Source organism: Vespula vulgaris, chromosome 1, assembly GCF_905475345.1.
Source record: "Vespula vulgaris chromosome 1, iyVesVulg1.1, whole genome shotgun sequence".
In the NCBI taxonomy this organism is placed as follows: domain Eukaryota; kingdom Metazoa; phylum Arthropoda; class Insecta; order Hymenoptera; family Vespidae; genus Vespula; species Vespula vulgaris.
The window spans coordinates 12771727-12790899 of record NC_066586.1 but is presented as its reverse complement, the minus strand read 5'-3'; the positions used below and the strand labels follow the sequence as shown (position 1 = coordinate 12790899).

The 19173-nt window shown below is 34.8% G+C and overlaps 1 protein-coding gene across 3 annotated transcripts in view; it reads left to right on the top strand.

Annotated features, from left to right (window-relative positions):
- LOC127064464 (zinc finger protein rotund-like) overlaps nt 1–19173 on the top strand; it is a 186536-nt gene that overhangs the window by 113262 nt on the left and 54101 nt on the right. For all 3 annotated transcript variants that reach the window (XM_050995576.1, XM_050995566.1, XM_050995558.1), the window contains exon 5: nt 5650–5825. In XM_050995576.1, coding sequence (XP_050851533.1) covers nt 5650–5825 — 176 coding nt within the window. The remainder of the gene's footprint in view (nt 1–5649; nt 5826–19173) is intronic.

The window sequence follows — 19173 nt, the reverse complement described above, 5'->3', positions numbered from 1 at the left end:
AGAATTTTCTCGATTCATGGCGACTACGAAAATATACGCATTGCGACGCATTATCACATACATGATTCCTAAAGAATGAGATATACACACACACACACACACACACATGTCTACATATGTGTGTGTGTGTGTATATATGCGTTACAATGGAAACAATTGTTACGCTCCCACGATTATTAGCCGCATTTCCCATGGACCAAGCATAGAAAGAGGACCAAACAATTTTGATGATTTCTATCTCGTCAATGCATTCGCATCTATCATGATTTTATTCATTTTTACAATCGTTTTCTTCTCTCGTTACTCTTAAAAAATCTCGTAAAAGATAAAAATTATTATCGAAATCTTGATTACTTGCTAATTATAGATTAAAAAAATATATAAAAGAAAAATGTTTCTTACATACAATTATATACTATTACATGCAACTGATAAACGCATCTATCACGATTCTATTTATTTCCATGATCTATTTTGTCGTTATGATAAAGTGAAAAAATTATTATTGACTAAGTAAAAAAAATGTTTCTTACATACACGTGTTTATCACGTACAGTCGATAAACGTCTCTATCAAGATATTATTTGTTTCTTTGTTAGGATAAAGATATTTTTTTTAATTTTTGAAAAATAAACATTGTCATTGACGAAATATTTCTATCTTACTCGTTAATATTAGATAGAAAAAAAGTAAACATACGAATTCTTTTTATATACATTATTACTAGTACATTGTATTTGTGTGACACATCTTTCTTTAATTTCGAACAATTAATTTTTCCAATGTCTTTGCTTGAGCCAATATTTTCGAATCATTTGTTCGATTATCTTTGTTCCAATTTTAATATACACTTTGATACGACACAATTATTTCATATATGTAAAACTTTCCAAAATTTCGCGATTCTCCCACGATATTTCAAAACGAAACGACCTTGAATATTCCATTTAATTTTTTAATTCAATCTATCTTTTTATTTTCTCTTATCTTTTAATTCATAAAAATCATGATTATTTATAAAAAAAATAGATGAGAGTTGCTGATTAAAAATATATTTTACATCCGATAATAATAATAATAATAATAATAATAATAATAATAATAATAATAATAAGAGAAAGAAAAAAAGAGAGAGAATCTCGTCGAATCATATTGTGAAAGTTAATCGAGAAACAATGTCGCGTTAAAAATATTAAGATATACATAAATTCTTTTTTCTTTTTTTACAAATTCCAACACTCGATTTATCCTTTTTTATCTTGAGGAAGCGAGGAAAAAAGAGAGAGATACAAAAAAACAAGAAAGAAAAAGTCGCATACGTTTTAAAACGTCGCGAGATCGTACATCGTGACGTCATAGGTCATTAATGATTCTTACCATCACACGGCTTCGCGTGACGTACAATAGGTGCGAAAGATAGAGAGAGAAAAAGAGAGAGGGAGAAAAAGAGAGAGAGAGAGAGAGAGAGAGAGAGAGAGAGAGAGAGAGAGAGATAGAGTGAGAGAGAGTGAGAGGAAGAGAGAAGAGAAGAGAGAAAGAGAGATCGACGTATGAGAGCTCTCGTTGGATGGTGAATTTCGAGAGCGGTGAAGTGCCAGCGTGAAAAGTACAAGTATATACATACATATGTAGGTAGAAGTACTCGGTGAAAATTACTCGTGCAACAGCGAGTTACGAAACGTTGTCCTTCGGTGTAATCGATATTAAAAAAAATACACGTACCGTCGTTTTGATCTAACCATCGTGATCGTAACATTTTTTCTTTTCTCTCTTTTTTTTTTCATTTTACGCAAAGGCACGATTCCATGTTAATAATATCATATGTACATATGGATATTTTTAACAAAAATTTAAAACGAAAGGACATGGTGACATCGTTAACGAAGTTTCGTTTTTGAATCAAAAACGTGAGGAATGAAAATCTTGTTTCGGGAACAATAATCGAAATTTATAAAATAGGACATTTTTAACAGTGAACAGTTTCTATTTGCACGTACCACGAAGAATATATGTATTATTATAATTTATTTGTTAGCTGTTAGTTAATTATAAATTATAAAATAATCGTGTTTGAAATATTATATAAATTTTTATTATATTATATATGTGTACGTATGCGTGTGTGCGTGTGTATATATGCACGCTCGTGTGTGTACGTATGTATATATCATATTTTTTATCTACGTTATATCCGTTAAATGTAAAATCTACTTTCTCGAAAAATGATCAAAATAAACGGAATTGAAAATTTCTCTAATACTCTAGATGAGAAATTTCTAAAGTGTCGGTCGCGTTAAATATTAAAATATGACAGTAGTTTACATATTTATTAAAAGAGTTCATTAGGAATGTGCTGTGAAAAATTATCGTTTACGAAAGTGGGTCTCGGTCGTATAAAAGTTTCAAAACCTCTGATCTAAACTAACAATGAACAATTTTAATTTACGTGGTATACCACGAATAATATTTACTCGCTTTATTTTTTATCTACGTTATATATTTCTCGAATATATACGGAAAATATAAAATGATTTTTTCCAAAAACGAATCAAAATTAACAAAAGCTTTTAATTTCTCTATTAATCTAAACTAGATAAAGAATTTTAATTCGCCTTTATTGCTCCTAGAATATTTATTTTTATATTACTTTTTATTTAGTTTACATCGATTGAATGTTTCGGGGAAATTTATTAAAAATGATTAAGATTAAGAAACCAAATTTTTCTCTTTTTAATTTCTCTAATAATCTATAGTAAAACAATAAAAAAATTTTTAGTAGTCGTATATCCTGGAAAAGTATACGTTCGTTTTATTTTTCAATCTATGTCACATATCCATCGTCATAAGGGCTGAATGGGAGGAAGGGCTATGTACTACGTAAAGAAGACTATAGAACGATGGAAGCGAAATGTCAACTTTCAATCCGACGACGTCGCATTTTTATCTTTCCTCTTTGTAGATCCCTTTCGAAAACAAAACAAACAGAAAAGACGGAGAAGAAAGAGAAAAAGAAAAATAGACGAAAAAGAAAAACATAACATAACGTAACGTAACGTAACGTAACATAACAAAAACAAAACAAAACAAAATAAAACAATACGCAGGAAAACGGACAACAAAACGCAAAACGTGAGTACCGATCAAACGGGATTACCGTCGTTGTTGTTCGGTTTACAAGCCACGAGTATCGTTTTCATCTCCATAACTGCTGGCAGTCACTTTCGAATCGACGAAGCGTCGACGTCGACACGCAAAATCGAACGAACGAACAAACGTTTCTACTATCGTTCGTACGAATATGTATATATCTATTCGACCTTTATAAAACGATAAAGAGAAAGAGAGACAGAGATAGAGATAGATACAGACAGGCAGAGAGAGAGAGAGAGAGAGAGAGAGTTAGAAAGAGAAACAAACAGACAAATAAACAAAGAGAAGTGGAATTAGAAAGAGAGAGAGAGAGAGAGAGAGAGAGATTGAACAAGGAAAAAAAAAGAATAAGAAGAGGAAAAAAAATTATAATACTTTTTTTTTTAGTTCTTTATCGTTACCATTGTCGCTATTAACGACGCCATCGTCTTCGTGATTCCTTCGTGCACGAGATCGCGTATGCTAATCTTAATTATCGGGTTCAAGCGCGCTGGAAAGATCAATTAGTTATGCCGCGAGGAGAACGTTACGTATACGCATATACGTACGTGTCACACGCTTAACTCGACTACTGTACGTTACGTTATGAGAAAGAGGGAAAAATTATTATTATATAGGCAAGTACATTCATATTTACATGTATACGTACGTACCTATATACATACTTTTGCACATTATCGTAACAATACGATCAAACCAAAGGAATTTATATATATATATACACATATATACACACACATTTGTATCGTAAAAAGTTGAAGGAAAAATTTGATTCTATGAAATCCGATCGATGTGATATAAAAATTGATCGATCGATTTAAAAACAGAAAAAAAGAAACTTTGCCGTTCGATTCGACGGACAAAATATGGCCGATTGGATTATTTCGTAAATTCGATCGGAATCAACGATTACATCCGATTTGTTCGTATCGAGTGATATTAAATATGATAGAAATGAAATTTTCTTCGATTCAACGTTTTCGTACCTTGCCGATCGTCGCAAGTAAATTCGCAATACGTGCTTCGTTGAAAGGAGAAAGAAAGGAAGAAAGAAAACAAGAAAAGAAAAGAAAAAGAAAATAAAACGATCCACAGATCCCGTGAAGGGATCTACTAACTCCCGACGATCGTGAGGAATCTCAAATCTTATTTTATCCTATCCTACATATAAAATTACATAACTATGTGTTACATGAAAGAAAAAGAGAAGGAAAGAAAAAAAAGGAAAGAGTATCATTGAAGAAGGTAGATAGATGTATAGAAAGAAAAGGAGAAGTGGAAGAAAAAAGGAGAGAGAAAAAAATAATCCACGCAAGCGTTTCGAAAGAAAATGCATCGATTTGTATCTATATCGATCGTTCTTCTAAAATATTGCAATATAAATTAACGTTTAAACGTACATAAATATATACGTACGTACGTATGTGTACACGCGAATCTCGAAATATCTTCGTACGAAAAATCATTATTTACGGAGACCGAAATACCGAAGAGCGAAGTAATAAGAAGGAGAATAAAAGAATGAGCGTCTAACGGCGATAGAAACGGCAGCAACCGCAGCAATAGAATCAGCAACAACAGGAAATCATAATCGGAACGAAGAAGCAGTTAGTGTTACACGTAGGCGTACCCGTAGCAAGTGTGAGCACCTGTTTTGCCACATACGTACACACACGCGCGCACATACATATATAACGTTCGCACGTACGCACGCATTCACGCACATACATACGCACACGTTCACACAGCGATCGATATTGAGTGTTCCGACTTAATAACGAGTACTCGTAATAGAGGATCGTTCGTCCTTGCAACCTGCAGGATCCTTGCCCCTTGCACGGCGTTCTCTTGCGTCAATCCCCTCTCCCTCTCCTCTCCTTCTCTTTCTCCTTCTCCTTCTCCTTCTCCTTCTCCTTCTCCTTCTCCTCTTCTTCCTCAACCTCAACCTCAACCTCCTCTCAACTTCCTCTCAACCCCTCCAACCTTCTCCTCATTCCTACTCGAGCTCTTTCATCCGTACGACGCGCGTTATTGCGCTCGCGCGCTCGTCACTGCATCTAATTCGTAACTGCCTACTTCTGCGTTAATTATCTGTCGTTAGCCGCCACGGTAAATCCTAACAACTAACAGTCACTATATGCAGTAACTGACACGTATATTTCGCGAATTCGATGCTTGCTTTTTCCCTTCTTCTTCTTTTCTCTCTTCCTTCCCTCCTCTCTTCCTTTTCCTTCTTCCTCTTCGCCTTTACGTCGTGCTCATTTTTTCAAGGAAATTTTTTTTCCTTCCTCCTGTTTCTTTCTCTTTCTTTCTTCTCTTCACTCTTACGAGAGAGGAGGAGGAGAAGAGGAAACGATGTTTAAGAAATAGTTTTACTCGAGAGTTTTGTCCTAAGATACGTTAGACGATAACAAATCGGATAATTCAGCGCTCGAATTTGTTGTCTTTTTTTTCTCTTCTTCTTCTTCTTCTTCTTCTTTTACTCTTTTTTTCTTCTAGGGGAAGATCAGTATCGCGGTGCCGGTGGATCTAGCAGCGGCAGTCCCCCAGCGAGTCTACTGGTGGTTCCTCAGCCTCTAACGGTGAAGCCCTCTCATCCGTCTCATCTCAACCCTCATCTCGGTGGACCTCACTCGCATCCGCCGAGAAAGTACCAGTGCAAGATGTGTCCTCAGGTGAGAATATTCCTCCTGTTTCGTGACGTAGGTTATATATTTGCCGATAGTTATATATTTGTTTATTTAATCGAAACGTTCGTTTCGTTTGTTTATCATATCGTTGTCTTTCTTCAGCGTTTAAAATAAAACAAATAGGTACATGTAAACATACCGACGATAAGAAAGTATTTGCTTTTATTCGCATTACGAATCGTCAAGGTTATTGGATATACGTAAATATATATGTTTTCTTTTTATTATTAATTCTTTTCTAGTCGAGACGTATAGATGGTATCAAATTATGAGATTATATTTGATCCTTGAAATCAGTAAGATGCGTCCTCGATATACTTGGAAGATAACTGTATCAGTAAGATGAAAAGTTTCGGGGAAAAATTCAAAGTCAAAGCGTAACTAGATTTGCTCAATTTAGTTCACTCTCTCTTTCGGTCTCGCCGTCGTCTTATCTCGTTTCAACGAGTTTTAAACTCGACTATGATCCATTTTGCAATAAATTAACTCTTGAAGTCTTTGCAGATTTATTTACCGTTATTACGTTACAAATCATTAAGATTTTTAAAGATATCAGAATAAAGATTAATTTATGGACTGTTAGGATACACTTACTTAAAGATTATGTAAAATTATAAGAGGATGTAGCAATTAATAGGACCAATTTTTAATACTCGAAAGAAACTAAGTAATAGGATGTAAAATTTGGATGACAAATTTTCGATCGAAGTATAGCTAAACTTTATTTTGTTCACTCTTTTCTTCAGTTTCGCCATCGTCTTATCTCGTTTCAACGAGTTTTAAACTCGACGATGATCCGTTTTACAATAAATTTATTATCGAATTGTTTACAGATTTATTTATTGTTATTGCATTAGAAACCGACAAGATTTTTCAAGATATTAGGAAAAAAATTAATTCTTCAAGATATTATAAAAAAAAGTTAATTATTAATCGTTAAGATTTTTAAAGATTAATTCGCGTGTTGTTGAGACGCACGTATCTAAAGACGATATCGAATTATGAGATAATACAGCAATCGATATAAATATAGCAATCGATAAAACAAATTCTTGATACTCGAAAGTAATCGTATAATAAGAAGAAACGTTTTCGTTGACAAACAGAAAGTCAACGTATAAACAGATTTGCAGAATTTAATTCACTCTCTCTCTCTCTCCTTTTCTGTCTTACCATCGTCTTATCTCGTTTCAAGGAGTCTTAAGCTCAAGGATGATCCACTTTACAATAAATTAATTTTTAAACTCTTTACAGACTTATTTACTGTTATTCCATAACAAATCGTCGAGATTTTGACAGATTAATTTGTTCGTCGTTAAGACGCACGTGTAATTAAAGACGTTTATGAATTAGGAAAGAATTATATAAAACTCGGTTAAAAGAAATTCTTAATAAACGAAAGTAACCATATAATAAGACGAAAAGTTTTCGTTGAAAAATAAGAAGTCAAGGTATAAGGAGATTTGCGGAATTTAGTTCACTCTCTCTTTCGGTCTCACCGTCGTCTCATCTCGTTTCAACGAGTCTTAAGCTCGACGATGGTTCATTTTACAGTAAGTTAACTCTTTACGGTGTTTCCCTTCTCTTTTCTTTCATTCCACGGACCCTCGAGGTCTACTCGACCGTTCAGAAGAGTGCGAGGGAGAGAAAAAGGGTGGAGGTGGGGCAAACGGTAGTCGGTACGTTTACCACAGGTACATTTCGCGCAGCGAGGAACGATTCGACAAAGCCACGAGGGTTGTTCGACTCTCGCCACTGTTGTAAAACACCGGCTATTCAACGACCGACCACTTTTCTCTGTTCCTGACGTAATAGACTGCGGAACGAAGTCTTCTCGAAAGGGAGAAAGAGAAAGAGACTGAGAGAGAGAGAGAGAGAGAGAGAGAGAGAGAGACATGTTTTGGAAAGAGTTTCTTAAGTAGACAAAATATTCATTTGGTAAGTTTCTTAAGTAGATAAAATATTCATATCAAAAGTTTCTTAAGTAGAGAAAATATTCATTTCATAATACTTTCCTTCGTTCTTATTGACATAGTTAAATCAATACGCATGTTAGATATTAGTTATGACAAGTAAGCTTATTCTTCGACGTGTAATGTACATTAACCCTTGTCTTCAATTCGTCATACTTTTAATCGGAGATATATTTCAAGAATATAACAAATAAGTATCATAAACGTTGGAAAGAATTTTATAACGTGGACTTATCGATGAGCTTCGTGTTAACAAAAATGGGAATAAGTAAAAGCGTAAACAGGATTAAAGAAAGTTTCTCATTTTTCTTTCTTTTTTCCAAAATCTTACTACCGCGTCAAAAATTTTATTTCTTCGACCACTTTACGAGTGGATTCAACTTAAAATCTTATATTATATCGCATATATATATATATATATATATATATATATATATATATCTTTTTTTTATCTCTTTAAAACTTTCGTCAAACTATTTTTGGGTACTCGATCTTATATAGTTTTCTAATTTCGTATATAAGAACCTTTTACTTTTCGACAAAAAAAAAAAGAAAAGGAAAGAAAAGGAAACAATAAAACCCTTTCGATTTTTTACCGCCTCTTTTCTTTCTTTCTTTCTTTCTTCCTTTAAAATTTTTCTACGACCTTAAAAAGTATCGGCAGTTTCGCAATGACGATTTTTCTTCTTATTTCTTCTTTCTTTTTCCGATTCAGTTATCTTTCCTGAAAAATCAACCGCTAACTCCTTTCTTGCATCTTCATTTCTTTCTTTTTTTCTTCTTTTTCTCTCTATTTTCTTTTTTTTTTTTTCTTTCTTTTAATGCAAATTAGAAACTTTCCAATGCGATTTCGTACGATTTGGACTCGGATGAGCGATTTCTCAAGACGCGCACACGTACGCACGCTTTACGAGCCGTTTAGAGACAATCGTTAAAATTTTACAGCTTTCCGCGCTTTCCATGTTAATTATTATTATTACCAAGCAATGGAAAAGAAAGAAAGAGAAAGAAAGAGAAAGAAAGAGAGAGAGAGAGAGAAAAGAAAGAAAAAGAGAGAGAGAAAAGAGAGAGAGAGAAAGATCGAAGAACGTCGTTGTCCTCGCTCACTATAGTTAAAGTTTACGCACACAACATTTCTCTTTTGTGGATCGTTAAATCGTAATGATACTATCAAGGAATGATCATAGAAATTGATTAGGATTATCGTAAATCGAAGACAACTAATCAAAATTTATTAACTTAATATATCATATCGATACGATTAATGATTCAAGTCATAGCGCACATTACGTTTGATTAGATTTTTCAGTGATACGAATCGATTATTTCGTTATCGATCTTTATGTTTTTAATCTTTTAACGAAAATTAATTAACAAGTAAAAAGAAAGATAAAAAACAGTGTGTGTGTGTGTATATATATATATATATATATATATATATACTTATTTATTAAAGAAAACTCGATGAATGACTCTCAAATCTTAAATCCTTTTTACTGAAAGTCTTTTTGATCTATTTTATCATAACATTTATAATTCTTAAGGATTATATATATATATATATATATATATATATATGTAATCCTATAGATAATATTTATTACGACTATAAGATTGAAATAGATAAGATAAGTAAAAGGATCATGATATGAGATCCAGAAGTAAAGGATCGTTTGAAGTTATAAGTTAAAAGCCACTGAGAAGTGAAAAAAGAGGAAGAGAGACAGAAAAGAGAGAGAGAAAGAGAGAGAGATAGAAAAAGAGAGAAAGATAGAGAGGGGGAGAAGATAAGGGACGATCAGAACTGATCCTGATTGGTTGCTAACGAAAGGAGATCGTCTTTAACGAAGCCATTTCGGTATTTTCAAAGATTTGATTTCGTTTATTTTGGTAATCACGCGATTCATTAGCGAAGAACGCGGTTTAAAACGTCGCGGTCTTTCACTTTGTATTTAAGAACGCAAAAAGAACGAAGTCGAACGTTGCCGATCAATTTGCGATCATAACGTTTTCTTTCTCTATCATTCTTTTTGTTTACTGTAATACTTTCTCTTTTAGCATATCTATTTGAGTATATAAACGATTCGACGATTTCAAATTTAAATATATTCTGTTATCATTCCAAATCATTTTATTCGAACGTATATATATATATCATGCATGAAAGTACTTAAAACATACGCAAGAAAAAAAATTTGGTGTCCTCGATCATTTTTTTTTCTGGTTAACATTTTGTCTTACCATTTCGATTTACATAAGTATAACCTATACATTAATTTTACGACGATTTCATATATATTTTATATATATATATATATTCTGTTGGTACCACTCTTTAGTTCATTTTGTTCGAATACACGCATATGTACACGTACGTGTATATATATATAAGAAGAAAATTTATGTTCAAAAAGGTTTACTCTTTTTTCCGGTTGATCATTTTGTCTTATCATTCCGATTTAAGTAGATATTATATATAAATAATGCGACGATTTCAAGTGTAAAAAAAATATATATATATTCCGTTGGTACCGATCTTTAGCTCATTTTATTCGATTACTCGCGTATATAAACGTATATACACGTGTAAGAAGAAAATTTAATGTTCTCGATTATCTTTTTTTTCTTCTTTTCTTTTTCTTTTTTTTTTTTTTTTTTTAATTTTCTTTATTACGATACTTTGTTCTATCATCAAGATTTATGTAATATAGGTACATAAATAACTAGATGATTTCAAGTGTAAAAATATCCTATTGGTATCACTCATTTATCTTATTTTATTCAAACGCACACACACATATATACGAACGTGTATACGTGAAACACGTGTAAAAAGAAAATTTGCATTCTTGATCATTTCTTTCACTAGTTTGTTCCACCATGTCGATTTTAAGTTATTAATAATGTAAATTGTGTATATATATATATATATATATATATATGTATTGTTGATATTAATCTTTAGCAGATTTCATTCGATTACAAGCGAATATACGTACTTACGTATACACGTGCGAAGAAAATTTACATATACGATCATCTTTTCCGCTTGTCCATTTAGTCTTACCATTTCAATTTAAATAGATACATATGAATAATACGACGATTTCAAGTGTAAAAAATATATATTTCATTGGTATCACTCTTTAGTTCATTTTATTCGAATACTCGCGCATCACGTAGGAACGTAAAAAAAAGAAAAAAAAAATATATGAAATTTGCGTATACAATCCTTCTTTTTTTTTATTCCCAGTTGAACACTTTGCCGTAACATTTCGATTTAATTAGACATTATATATAAATAATGGAACGATTTCAAGTGTAAAAAATTTTTTTGCTCTTGGTATCATTCTTTACATCATTTTATGCGAATATAAGCGTGCACGTATAGAAGAAAGATAACGTTCTCGATAATATTCTCTTTACTACTTTGTCCTACCACTTCGATTTAAGTGTTATAAATAAATGATAAGAAATACAATTTCAAGTGTAAATATATCCTGTTAGGGAAGTCACCCCTTTAGGAAATTTTATTCGTACGTATATTTACAAATGTATAAAAACGTAAGAAGAAAATTTGCGTCGAGTTCCTTGTAGAACGGAAGCACGCTGACAAGGCACGATCGGTGAAACGAATGGAGCCGGCCTTCGCAAACGAAGGATACTCGTCCTTGAGAGATCGTTCGATGGAAAGCGGAGTTCGTAGTACGTCGAAATCGTTCGAAACGGAAACGTCGTTCGTTTCTTCCTTATCGTCCTTAGCATACCATACAATCTTTCCTCTCGTTTCTTTATCTCGTTTCTTTTCCATCTCTTAATAGTCTTTCTACCTTCGCCATTAAGAAACTCCTTTTTGATTAATCGCGAGGGAAGATTGATATTCGGACTCCTACGGGTCCTTCCGCGAGAGTTTGAATTATTAAATTCGACGTGTAAGGACGTTCGACCTCTTCTCTAACTAACCGTTCACATAATTACTTTCAATCCGCGTAATAAAGGCAGCTCGAACTAAAAGAGAGAGAGAGAGAGAGAGTCAAACGGACCGACGATATATAAGCGTCGAAATTTCCTCGCCTCCGCCTTTTAATAAAATTCTCGTAGCGGCCACGCCTTCCATCCTACCTTATTTCGTAAAGGGAAGAGCACGGCCAGAAATTACACTTAATTTCGTGCAACGGTACCGGCGAGACTCGTTTCGCTAATCTCTTTGACGATTAATCGGTTTCGTTGTCATTTTGCAATGGTTCTTTCTTTCTCTCTCTCTCTCTCTCTCTTTCTCTCTCTCTCTCTCTCGCTTCACTAACTTTTCATGTCAATGAACATATCTCGTTCAAAGTCAAAAGTTAAATTTTCTATTCTTTTTTTTTTTTTTCTCGAACGAAGAAGTTGCGATGAAAATGTTCTCTTTCTCAATTTCCTTTGATCTCTCATCGATGTTACTTTATTATTCATTCTTTTTTATTTTTTTTCTTGTTTTATATATATATATATATATATATATATATATATATATATTGTTTTCTTTTCTTTCTTTCTTTTCTCCATTCAAAAATATGTCCCAATCGATTTTAATCGAAATGTCAGAAAATTTGTCAAACGCCTTTCAAGCTCGTAAAAGGTACTTTAAACGTTTGTAGAAAAAGAATGATCGACGAGCCACTGCGTCTACTTACGCGAACGTGAAAGCAGGGCAAAGGATTTCGAGCGTGAGAGACAGTAATTAGACGTTATTTCGAAATAAATCGAGGACTATCGTTAAAAAAAAAAAAAAGAGAGAGAGAGAGAAAGAGAGAAAGAAAAGAAAAGGAAATAAGGAAGAGGAAAGAGAAAAGAAGAAAAAACTAGAGGAAAAAAAGGAAAGAAGAGGGAAAAAAAGAAAAGAAAAAAGAAGAAGTAGAAGAAAAGAAGAAAAAAAAAGAAGAGGAAACCGTACGTATCGAAGCGAATTTAATGGGACACAGCTAATAAGCTACGTTTCAATGGATATTTTCACTTTCTCCTGCAGGAAATCAGCGATAAATCAGATTGCTTCCTTAGTCTTCGTTCATTCTCTTCTTTCCAGGATTCTCTTTCTTCGAGTTGAAAGAAAGAGAAAGATAGAGACAGACAGACAGACAGACAGGAAGACAGAGAGAGAGAGAGAGAGAGTGGTAAAATTATCTCTCACCAGTGATTATCGTTTATCGTAAAAAAGAAAAAAAAAGAAATAAATCCCCTCACCAAAAAAAAAAAAGAAGAAGAAGAAGAAAGGAATCGAACCTCTACAAAGCAAGTTCGTTCTTCAAGAAATTCGACTCGAAGGAAGAAATTCGAAAAGAAAATTAAACGGACAAGCAAAGTAAATGGATCGATCGATCGATCGATCGATCCCATTTATCGATATCGGATTAATCGTCTCCATCTATATTCTCTTGATAATTCTCTTGGATAAAAAAGAAGAAAAGAAACGTGTGGAAAGAAATATGATAAAGAAAATCCTATCGACGTATTTTTCTCTCTCCAACGACGATAGAATATCGACGAAGAAGAGGAAGATAGAGGACGATAAAGGACGATGGAGAAGAGGACGATACAACGCGCTTCGTGGCACGATGCAATAGAGGATGGAAGTGGAAAAAGTAAGTGGAAGGAACATCGCTAAGATAAAAAGAGAGTGAATTAGAAAGAAAAGAGTAAGAAAGAAAAAGTAAAACGTAAAGGGGAGAAAAGGAAATGAAAAAAGAAAAAAAGAGAAGAAAGCAAGCAAGAAAGAAAGAAAGAAAGAAAGAAGAAAAACAGAAATAAGAGAAAAGAAAAAAGAAGTAAGAAGTAAAAAGTAAGAAGTAAAAAGTGAAAAAAAGAAGAAGAAGAAGAAGAAAAAAGAAAAAGTAAAAAAGCTGCCTCTCCTGAATGAAGCTATGCACCTCCGTGGCCGGAGGGTCCGGGATTCGAGTCCGGAGGCTAGTGTACCGTGACGGCGCAGCATCCTGCCTCGTCTCCCTCCCCCAACACTCCACCCTACCCCTCTATCCTCCCTCACCCCCTCACCCCATTTCCAAGCCACTCTGATTCCTCGCCTCGTATCCTTCTTCTTCGTATCTTGCTTCGACCATTCACTGAATTTTCTCTCTCTTTCTCTCTCTCTCTCTCTCTTTTTCTCTCTCTTCTTTTTCTCTGAAATACATTCACTCACTCACTCACTCAATCTACTCACTCTACTCTCTCTACTCTACTTACTCATCTCTCTTTCTTATGAGCAACTACTCGGACGATAAGTACATCGTCCACATCCACCGTTCCAATCGATACCCAAAGCTCATATCATGCTCCTTTGGTTAAAACGTGTGTGCGAGCTCGTTTTAACTCTTGAGAGCGGAAAACCGCAACGCGGATCTAGTTAACCGCGTCGCGGAAATCATTCGGTGGAATAATATCTCCAAAAGGAGAGAGAGGTGCTGGTAGAGGAAAGGAAGAATAAAAATATGAGAGAAAGGGAGTGAAAAAGATCGATACGTGGAAAATATGATCTCTCGATCTTTAAATGCTCTTCGAATGGCCGTCGTATATTTCCGTAGACGTGAGTACGTCGTAATAATGAATTTAATTATATTTAACGGGCCAATCAATTTCAATATGTTCGTTATATACATATATATATCCCACGCGATGATATCTTCGATATATACATACATACGTACATACATACATATATATATATATCGTTGCTATTATCGTGAAAATGATACATCGTCCATCGAATAATATATGTATATGATTACGTAATCGGAAATGAATCACTAAACGGTTAGAAACATTGATTGAACGAAATTCATTTGTCCTAATCGTTCGCAACGAGTCATTTTAATAAACAGCATTAGAAACCATTGTAAAAGAAACCGAACCGGACAAATATTTCGTCTATTACGTATTTCACGTATTCTGTCTACCAACCCGATTAACTAAGTATTCACCTAATCACCTACCTATCTACCTATCTAATTTTCCAATGAATTAACGTAACGATTATTCCGTTACATTAATGTCACCTCGAATCGTTTATCCTTCGATGTGAATCCTCGGCGTGAAGAAACGAAAATAAGAGAAAAAAGTAAATAAATCCAGACCGTTTCTTTCTAAGTATACCATGATTTTTTTTGTAGTAATACTAATCGAAAAGAGGAACCGCGAAGGCAAAGTGATTTCGCAAGGCCCATTCTTCATTCTCGCAGTGACCACGAAAGGTATACGGAGCATACGCATACATATTTACATACATATACATATACACACACATACATAGAGAAAGAGAAAGAGAAAGAGAAAGAGAAAGATAAAAGATATACTCATCCAGCAGAGCATCATTACGACGAGAGAACGTCGTTGGTCGTGAACGCGCGAGCGCGTGTGCCAGTCTTGGTAAAAGGGCCTCACCTGATCACGCACTACGGTAGCGAGAGGCCCGTCATTTTTTCCACTCGATTTTTTATCCCTCTCCCCACATTCCCCTCCTCCTCTTCTTCTTCTACTTCTTCTTCTTCTTCTTCTTCTTCTTCTTCTACTTCTTCTTCTTCTTCTTCTTCTCCTTCTTCTTCTACATCAGCATCGGCGTTTTGTAGACAGCAGACAGCAACAGCAGCAGCAACAGCAGTTACAGCAGCAGCTACTCCGCGGAAGAGAAGTTGGAGTGTAACGAAGGGCCCTTTCTCTTCTTCATCATCTTTTGCTTCTCCTTCTTTTTCAACCGTGAATCGTTGACCGTCCCAAAAACATCGGCTTAGATCTAATTTTAATCGAAGCTTCTCCTACGGAAGAAGAAACTCTATCGGGCCCTTTCTTTTTTCTTTTCTTCTTTTTCTTCTTCTTCTTCTTCTTTTCTTTTATTTTGTTTTTGTTCTGCTTTTTCGTTTATATTAATTATTTCAATATGTATCGGTATTTTTATGTTAATCCTCATGCGAATCCTCGATTATATTATTAATGCACGTCCGCCGATCAATTTCAAAAGAAATTTTCTTAAAGTTTAACGCGCTAATCTTTTTTTAACAAGAACATTTCTTCGTCGACACATTTTCATAAACTTTCGCATCGAAACACATCTAATCGAGAACCAACTCCAAAAAAAAAAAAAGAGAAAGAAAAATCTGACCTAACTATATTACATACAGCCGGTTGAAAGCGATTAGATTAATATTACGTTCGTTTGTAAATATAACGTAAAGGAATATCAGATAGAAGATTCAGAATTTAACCGAACATAAGTGAACTGTCAAAACATCGACGAACCTTTCGCAATCCTTTTCGTAGAATATCAATTTATCTTTATCAAAGATCGGATCAGGAGAGTTCCTTCAAACGGCATCAACAAAGAAAAGATTTTATCTTTTTTTTTTCGTTCTTTGCGTTATTCCACGCGACGCGATACGTAAGAAATCGAATGAAAACGAAAACTTTTGCCGGTGAATGGGCCTGGTTGGGTCCGTCGTCCTTCTCTCTCTCTCTCTCTCTCTCTCTCTCTCTCTCTCTCTCTCTCTCTCTCTTTCTCTCCTTCTCTCTCTTTTCGTCGGATCAGGTGGGACCAAGCGGCCAGTGCAGCAGCCAGCAGCCTCCCACGCCAAACAAAAGTCCTTAAGCCTTAGACTGAACATGATACCCCATTTACTGTCTATGTACTAAATTTCTAAATCTACCCCCGCCTCCTCTACCTTTTCGCTTTCTCATGTACATCGAATAGCACAATGCTTCTCCCTCTTTCTATCTATCTATCTTTATCTCTCTCTCTCTCTTTTTTCTGCTATAAGCATCCCGTAGTTATGTAACCGTCTGTTCGTCCGTCGGTCGGTCCGTCGGTCGGTCCGTCGGTCGGTCCGTTGGTCCGTCCATCCGTCCGTTCGTTCGTCTTGACAGAAAAGCTCTTTCTTCTTTGAATGGTCCAGGATGGTGGAGTACGATAGCTTTCTTGATTCGGTGTGAACGCACTCTCGTATAACACGTAAGAGAGAGAGAGAGAGAGAGAGAGAGAGAGACGACATCGAGTAAAAGGGACGATCTCTTACGAAGATTATCGACTATGTATACCATCGAATAAAATGTGTATTACGTATATGTCTGTAAGAAAGATAGATAGATAAAGAAAGAGAGAGAGAGAGAGAGAGAGAGAGAGAGAGAGAGAGAGAATGCTTTTCTGGAGCGAAAGGCGAGAAATTAAAGTTCTATCGTGTTGATGCGTCGCGCGATAACGTGTTCGATTTCATGCATTGTAAGGAAAACTTTACGGCTCCGCTACCATTCGTGTTTATTCACGCTAAGATTTTTCTATCCCAGTTCGATATCAAGAAAGTTATGCCTTTCGGAAATTACCTCGGGCTAGTTCTTTCCAAGATCATTCCTCTCCTGAAAGCTTGTATGTTATATTATATTATATTATATTGTATTATATTATATTGTATTATATTGCTTGTATTGCGTGATGCTTCATGATAAAATACTTATAACCCCATGAATATTCTTACTTCGTTAGGTTATCAATCAAATTCTCACGATACATTACTACTACGATCATTATCTTAAAGATATATATATATATGTGTGTGTGTGTATGTATGTGTGTGTAAGATAATGACATATGTAGGTACTTACTTACGTACATATCGGTACGTATGTATCTATATGTACTTATTTTAAAAGTCATTTTATTCTTGCTGGTGTAACAGGAGAGAGAGAAAGGGAAAGAGAAAGAGAGAAAGAGAAAGAGAAAGAAAGAAAGAGAGAGAAAGAGAGAGACCCGAATGAGAACCCCTGACGATCCATGCCACAAGTTTCTCGAGGCTACCGTGATAATGCGTGACAATTCGAATTTACTTGCAATTACCTGTGATCGAGCGATCACGTGATCGCTGGAGAAACGATCAAAGAAGACCCTTCTTTTTCTTTTTTTTTTTTTTCTTTTTTTATTATTATTATTCTCTTCTTCCTCCTCCCACCTCCCGCCTTCTCTCCTCTCCTACTCGCCCTCACCCCTAACCTTCTCTTACATAATAAAGACTCGGGTCGTAAAAAAAGAAAAAGAAAGAAGAAAAAAAGAAAAAGAGCGAGCGAGTACTCATACATACACTTCTCTCATTCGTATTTATCAACAAAAAGACAAAAAATCTGGAAAACGTTCAAGGAAGATGTGTAACTGGTACGTCGCGAACGATGAGCTCGTTGTTCAAGGGGAAAGGGAAAAAAAAATTATCAGTGTTTTTTATCGACGAACGAAATTGTGTAATATAATGAAGTAAGAAAGAATAATAATTTCTATAAATAGATAGAGGATAGGGACAGTAGCATTTAGAAGATTGATTATTATCTTCTCACAATAAAAATTCAACATTTCTCTCTCTCTCTCTCTCTCTCTCTCTCTCTCTCTCTCTATCTATCTATCTATCTCTCTCTCTCTTTCTCTCTCTTTCCCCTTAAGAAATCGAAAAGAGGATTATTTGCTTTCTCATTGGCGCGACTAACGAAAATAAGTATCGAGTATTACCGGTAGCCGATTCCCTCGGAAATTGAGTGGCTATAAAATTAATTATCCATCGTACTTTATCGTCCTGATACAGCGCCTGTGTTATTCGTCAACGTATAACTTCCATCTTCTGATCTCCCTTCTTCCCTTACCTCCGTTCTCCCGAGCAACCTTCGTCCTTCCTTTTCCTCATGCCTATCTCCTATTACTTATTCTTCGTTAGAATACTCACCCTTCTCGAGAACACCTTCCGGAAAGATTTAAAAAGCAGGAAATCGGATAGTCGTTTTATAATCGGCTCGACTCTCGATTACTAATAGGCTTAAAGATAACAGGAATGGTTATCGGTTGGTAAAGTCCGATCTACTAGACTTCTCTCTCTCTCTCTTTTTTCCTCTCTCTTTCTCTTTTTATTCCTCTTGGTATCTTCCTTTTCTACATAAAGTACGTATAAAGTGATCCGCTTCGATAACTCGATAACTCGAAATTGGATGAACGTATTTCGAAGTGAAACCTTCGAACCTTTCTCTCATTCTCTCGCTCTCTCTCTCTCTCTTTCTCTTTCTCACTCACTCACTCACTCACTCATCTTTCCTTGCTGTAATCGCGAAAGTGCAGACAAATAGCTATATTCAGATTACGAAACGTTTGACCGACAACGATCGCGAATGACTATCGTAAAAGAACCGTGCGAGAGATTACTCAATGAAATTCCATGAGAGATGTACATCTCTGTAAGTATCCATTGTACATACTCGTATGTACGTATATACATTCTTTCCCTTTTTCTGTCCTTTTTCTTTTTCTTTTTCTCTTTCTCTTTCTTTCTCTTTCTCTCTATTTCTCTCTTTCTCTTTCTCTCTCTCTCTTTCTCTTT